General features: G+C 44.2%; 1 protein-coding gene across 1 annotated transcript in view; it reads left to right on the top strand.

Annotated features, from left to right (window-relative positions):
- The window catches only part of nphp4 (nephronophthisis 4), a gene marked incomplete at both ends in the record, with an annotated part of 190764 nt that overhangs the window by 117264 nt on the left and 66494 nt on the right, over positions 1 to 7006 (top strand). Inside the window, 2 exons of the mRNA XM_080533526.1 lie at positions 2691 to 2845; positions 6629 to 6820. Coding sequence (XP_080389652.1) covers positions 2691 to 2845; positions 6629 to 6820 — 347 coding nt within the window. The remainder of the gene's footprint in view (positions 1 to 2690; positions 2846 to 6628; positions 6821 to 7006) is intronic.

Raw genomic sequence — 7006 nt, 5'->3', positions numbered from 1 at the left:
GAAAGCTTTTCCTTGTCTTTCCGCTAATTTTCGCCAAGCACACCCACAAGGATGCGTTTTTTAGACGTACGGGAACCCATATTATTTCAGAAAGATGGTGTGAGGATAGTACAGTATGGTTATGAAACCTCTCTCTCTCTCTCTGTCTCTCTCTCTGCAGTGGTTTCTTAATCTAGGGGATTTAGGTCTCAGATCTGTTCCGTGTTCATTTGAATCTGTTTGAACCCACTCATGTTCGTGATGGAATAATGCCTGTTTGATTTAGACACACCAGCCGAGAAGGACCCGTCATTCTTTAGCACTCGTGGCTGGCTACACCATAGTCGCATGTAGGTAGTCACTGACACTGTCACAGAGCCTGAGAAACGCCCACTTGTACTGTATCCTCCAATCTGTGTAGATAACATCTAATTCATGCATCAAGGGCAGGGTTGACTGGTGATTCTGCTACATGACAACAAACACGTTACCTGGGGCGGCAAACACATAAACTATTTAGGGGGGGGGGGCGGTTGTGGCGCAGGAGGTAGAGCTGGAGTCTAGTGATCGCAAGGTTGGCAGATCGGCCTTGCCTTGTGTGAATGGGTGCACGAGAGGCCATTGTAGTAAAGCACTTTGGAATATGTTCTAAGTCGCTATATAAGTCAGTCCATTTACCCGGTGCAGCTGTACGACCTGATCTATCCATGTATTTCTGTTTACTGTCATAATAATAATAAATAAGAACATACACAGCTGTTCAGGGTCCACGCCTTCCTGACAGCTAGCCTAGATTCACTAATGGGGCCTGTCCTGTCATGGTGTCATAGCGTTTATCCCTACGAAATATCTGCTGAATTCAGGTACCATTACTACTGTTTACACTAGTCACGTCGTTATAATTACATGGCTGACAGCCGTCGGCTGTGGAGTAGACGTCTTGCAACTCAGAGTTTGACACTTTTATCCAAAGTGACTTACATCGCAATGAGTGCAAACATTTCCGTATATATAAATGCTCCCAGCTGGAATCGAACCCACAACCGTTAGCGCCGTGCTCTACCATCTGAGCCACAGAGGACCACAGTTCTAGCCTGTAGCCTTTGCGTTCAGAACCACTCTACATACTCTACATGTCCTGCCTCTCTGCCTAAGTAGGTGACTGTATAGGTGTCTTTAATGGATGCGCATGGCCCGTACTCTGTGTGACTGAGATATGACTTTGCTCTAAGGTCATTTACATATGGGTTTGATGGAAAGCCCCATAATGCACCATCACACTTCTCGAACCAATAAGGTCCCAGCCACTGAACCGTGGAATACATCGACATCAGGAGGACTAACTGACAGGAAAATGGCGCCATTACCGCGCCACTGATAATTGGCAGAGCTAATACGTCCCCGGTCGTACATATGTCACTGACTCAGGGACTAATTGCGTCCTGGGAAAGATGTGAACATTTACTTATTTTTTACTTCATATATTACTTGATGTTACTTGATGTAACTGGTTCTCTGTGGCTCAGTTGGTAGAGCATGGCGCTAACAGTGCTTAGGTTGTGGGTTTGGTTCCCGCTGGGACCGTATATACTGAAAAATGTATGGACTCACTGCAGTGTAAGTCGCTTTGGATAAAAGTGTCAGCTAAATGGCGCATATATATATATATATACAGTATATATACTATATGTGAGTGTAATACTGTGCATACAATGACACTTGACTCTTACTGTACAGCGAAACGAAGACAGTTTTGCTTGTTTAAATAAGAAATTCGCTCGTAACAAGGTGATCTTTCGGCAAGCTCGCGTAGAGATTGACCCTGTTTCACTGTTTGAATGTCAACCAACCTCCCACATCATCCATCCAAATCAACACAACGGGGGCGACAGCCAAGATGAGAAGACATTACCTCCACACAGCTGAATATCCTGCCATACCTCATACCTCACCAGTGCAGGGTCATGATGACTTGACCCTGGAAAGCCCAAATATAGAAAAAAATGTTGTCTCACCATTCGGACGTTGCTGTAGGAGTTCCTCCTTCATGCAGAAATGAAAGGGAGGTGGTGGGACTGAAACGTTATTACTTTATCAATGTTTAACTTTATCTCTCTCTGTGTGTCTGTCTCTCTCTCTCTGTCTCTCTCTCTCTCTCTCTTTCTCCCTCTCTCTCTCTCTCTCTGTCTCTCTCTCTCTCTTTCTCCCACCCCCCCTCTCTCTCTCTCTCTCTCGCTACTTATTTTACTTGCTACATTACCTATTATTATTGTGTGGTTTTTTTCGTATCTGAATGCTGCAATGTCAGTGTTGAGGAACCAAAGCCAAAGAATGTTACTTTTGTATACTTGTGTACAGTCAGATGTAATAAAAGGAATTCTGATTCTGATACTGAATGACAGTGTTTAGGCTGTCAGAGCGTCTGTCTGTCAGTAGCTGATCAGGCTCTCCTCCCCCCTGCTGTGTCGTCATCTCTGCCTGTGTTTGTGTGTGTGTGTGTGTGTGTCTGTGTGTGTGTGTGTGTGTGTGTGTGTATCTGTGTGTGTCTCTGTGTGTGTGTGTGTGTGTATCTGTGTGTGTCTGTGTGTGTGTATGTGTGTGTGTGTGTGTGTGTGTGTGTGTGTGTGTATCTGTGTGTGTGTGTGTGCGTCTCTGTGTGTGTGTGTGTGTGTGTGTGTGTGTGTGTGTGTGTGTGTGTCTGTGTGTGGCAGGAGCTGCCGGCCGCTAGCAACATCGCCCACCTGGAGGCCGACCTATCACGGGACGGCGTGGCCCCGACAGCGTCCCAGGAGGGCGAGCAGCTCCGAGAGCTTCCCTTCGCCCCCGTCCACGCCCCCGTCATCGCCCTGGGAACACACGCGCCCAGGTAAGGATCCCGGGGGGTGGGGGGGGGTCCTCGTCGTCGTCAGACACACAGCGGCCCCCCAGCGTCCGCTTCAGGTTTACGCCCGCAGGTTTACGGCCGTAGGTTTACCGACAGGATAATACAGGATCATAAGACTGGGGACTAAAAGGTGCCCCCCCGCCCCCCCAGGCATTTAGCAGACACCTTATTCCAAAGCGACATACAATCGATACATTTGACTAAGAAAGAAAGTGAATCATCAATTCACCAGTCGTAGCAGGAAGAGGAGTAATCTAGTTCAGGCCAGCGGCCATTGGCAGTCGTTGTGATTAGAATAATATGTTTTTTTTGTTTTTTTTAGTACACTGGAGAAACAGTACATGGGCAGGGGTGCACAACTGGTGCGCCAGTGCGCATGCGTCGCCAAAATGCATGCTGCGCGCCAGATCAGCCGCATGAAGGCGCTTTTGCGCACCCAAAAAATAATAATAAATAAAAATAATAATAAAAATAAGTTGATCACTAAAAAAACATCCTCTACCATGGTTGAAATTGAGGACAGTGGTAATTTACAGCAGTCAAGAGAGCAGTGATGATGATGATTAAGCTTGTAGCATAAATAAATGCTTAGGCTGTAACTTTTTGTTGAAAAGTTGATTTCAGTGTTTACAGAACAGAGCAGTGCTTAAAGAGATGTCCGTTTATTTCAGTGTGTTTAAAGAACAGACATTCAGTTAGTGCTTAAAGAGATGTCAGTTGATTTCATTGTGTTTAAAGGAGTCTGACAGACTTTCATGCTTAAAGAGCAGTCATTTGATTTTGCTTTTGTTTATTTTGTTTTGCACACAATCATTTGTTCGTTCAGCTTTATTTATGAATAAATGTCGTTTTGCTAATATAAGTTATCCATGTATCCCTTTTTCATCCATCCTGTGAGACGGGTCGTGACTCGCGAGCTCGGGGAGCACCAAGCAGCATCCCTAGGTGATCCTCTGAGCACTGGCCCCAAAAAGTTATGTGCACCCCTGTACATGGGGGTAGTAGTAATCTCTGGGGGCGGAGGGGGGAGAGAAACAGTATAGAGGGGTGAAGCAGGTGTCTCTGGAGACACAGTGCAAGGGGGTAGTAGATGTCTCAGGAGGAGCAGTTTGAACCGCAAGGGCGGTAAATTATATATATTCGTAAAAAACCTAACATTCTGTCGAATTCTGTCTGAATGTCGACGTTCGCTGTGTTACTCACGCCTAGTTGATCTCAATTGATTTAGTCGCCGAAGACAAAGAGGTCTGTCACGGTTAACGCGAAGGCTGCGATTGTTTCCGCCCCGATGCGTTACAACCAAGATGAGTGCTCCAACTGTGATCTGACCGGTAAGCGTCCGAGTTGGACGCTGTTGTTGCTCATGTGTGATAAAAGGCTATTGAAAGGCTGCCCGGGCCCCACTGCGCCCTTTGAACACGCTTCTAACACGAGTGCTGTTTGATCCGGGCCCGTTATCCCAGTCCAAAGAGAGTCACAGTCCTCCCTTTTACACCACAATACTCTCTACTCTCTCGCTATCAACAGACGAAATCTGTCGGGTATGGGCTAATTGGTGGAATCGGCGGAGGAATACTGTTTCATCAAGATATAACTACACGTAGCAAGTGTCTTCAGGGAGTATTTTAATAGTGTCTGCCTTATAGTTTTTTTGGGGGGGTGGATACTAAAAGATTACATTAAATCAGCTATGAGCAAAAGCTGTTGACTAGACTAAAATCATTTTCTTTTTTTCCCCATGTCAGAACAAACCCACATTAGGCCTATATTCTGGCTGGTTATGCGAGGGGAGGATATCATAATAGCCGTAATACAGTTATGCTGTTACTAGAAGGGAACCGAATGAGAAATTATACCCCCGCAAATAATAAACACAGCAACAGGCACACACAAACAAGGCGACTGCATTACCATAGAAACAGAAGAATATAGAACAGTTCGGTTGGCGTGGTGACAGTCTTGCTTACAGTCTCTGAGTGAAACACAGACAGAGTGGTTATTCATAATCACTGTGGCTGTAGACCAAGTTCTAGTTTTTATTTTTCATTTTAAGAATATCTTTAGTGTGGAATGACCCAGTTTATTAGAAGGGGGGCCACAATGAAGTGAAAGGAACTTTAATTTAATTTGAATCACACGGTGTATCTGATTGGACCCCTCTTTGAAATGGAAACTCTGACTGGCTTGAATTCTAATAAAATTTGGAGGAATTAAGATATTGCTTTTGGAGAGGGGAGAGAAGAGGATAGTGTGAAATGAACACAGCCACGGCAAAGTAGCTAATCTCATCAAGACAAGCTGTAATTAGCTTGATGAGAGCGAACATTTTCGTGTGACATTTCAGATAATTCTGTTTACGGTTTTGTCATATTTGCTCTTATAGTATCTCATCATTAACACATTACATTGTTATTTCTCCATTTCCCTAAACGTGCATTTTATAGCCAACCATCTGTGTCCCGTACATGTCACGCACAAAGTACTCAATGTCAATTTACCAAGTATAAGTTATGGATGTTACCATGGTTTCTGAAAACAGGTGGTGGCTGTGATTGCCGATAACTAGAGATTATCATTCAAATCCAGAAGGGGATATTTGGCTCAGGTTTCCTCCCCATAAGGATTGTCTCTGTGCTTCTGTTAAATTAACGCTGCCAACACCATTTAACCAACTTAGGCCTGGACTACACGTATATGGATATTTGGACTACACGTATGGATATTTGGACTACACGTATATGGATATTTTTTTAAGCTGATATTTTCGTCCTCGTTTAAAAAAAATAAACTCTGTCCATACGAAAAGCCAAAACTGAACACGATCTGTCCACCAACACCGTAGGAGATCAAGGACCCCAATTGAAATAAGCCAGTGGCTTTCTTGGGTTTTTATCCTGTTAGTTGACCTTGTATGTAATATGTACTTTCATGTACCTACTTCTGCAAATCTTCTAATAAAGTTTTCAATCAATCAATCAAGAACGTTATGGGCATGCGCAGTCAGTTGTAATCAAACAGCGGCCGTGACTCAAAACGTAAACAGACCAAACTCTCTGAAACAGACAGAAAATAAAAGTACAAAACAGACAGAAAAGCAAGTTATGGCGACCAAGAAGAAAGCAAAACCGGATTATTTTGTGTGTACCGACGATGAAGTTGAGCCATTGTTGCTGTTGACAACCGTTTTGCTTCAATGCGCATGTGTAAACGGCTTGACATCAACACCAGCTCCGTTTAACATAACCACACTGATCCACTCAATTGGATTATTTTTTTTCTTCACTTTTTTATCAGTTTAGAGAAATCTCTGTTTATGTGAGTGAAAACGCTGTGTTCGTATGGTTGAGAGGCCCAATTGTAAAAAAAAATGTGTGAATATAATAATAATAGAAAAATATCCATATACTGTAGGTGTACCGGTAGTCCAGGCCTAAATCATTCTCACTCCATATTTAGAATTAGACCCTAGAACCACTGTAGTTTTTGAGTTTATTCTCAATTCCTTTTTTAACAAGATGTTAACTGAAGTGAATGAATCGGAAGTTAACTCGTTTGGAAGTTAACAAGTTTGAAAAACACATCCCCTCTGACAGTTTAGTTTCTCTATCTTGAAGGTAATGGAATTCATCCTTTTAAAAAAAATGTAAACGACCGTATCATTGCAGCTCTACATCTTACAAAATGGCCGACAACATTACTCTCAAAATGTCTCTTCTTACTCTTCCTTTCCACTCCTCCTTCTCTCTCCTTGTACTGTTCCCGTAGCTCTTCCTCTGTGACGTCCAGGAGCTCCATGGCCCACCTCTTCTCCGCCGGCTTCCCAGACATCGTGGACGCGAGCGGGCAGGTGGCTGAAGTCCTGGACCCGACAGAGCCGGTGAACTTTGACCCCCAGAGAGAGGAGGCGGACCGCCTGCAGGGGAATCTCCTCGTGCTCCAGTTTCTGGCATTTTCCAGGTGAACCCACAGCGTCTGGTCTCGTTACGCGCAGTACGAGTGTAACGTACGTAAACATTACAGCGTAGGTCCACTGTTAGGCCCGCTGATACTGATTCTAACCAACAGTTCATGTTCAGCACATTGTTGCTGTACCTGAGACAGACTGGGCCTGCTGCATATTGTATTGTTGTAGTTTTATATCAA

Source organism: Nansenia antarctica, assembly GCF_963989245.1.
Source record: "Nansenia antarctica genome assembly, chromosome: 6".
Taxonomy (NCBI): Eukaryota; Metazoa; Chordata; class Actinopteri; order Argentiniformes; family Microstomatidae; genus Nansenia; species Nansenia antarctica.
Note: the sequence above shows the minus strand (reverse complement) of the source record. Positions and strands in the feature narration are given on the sequence as shown.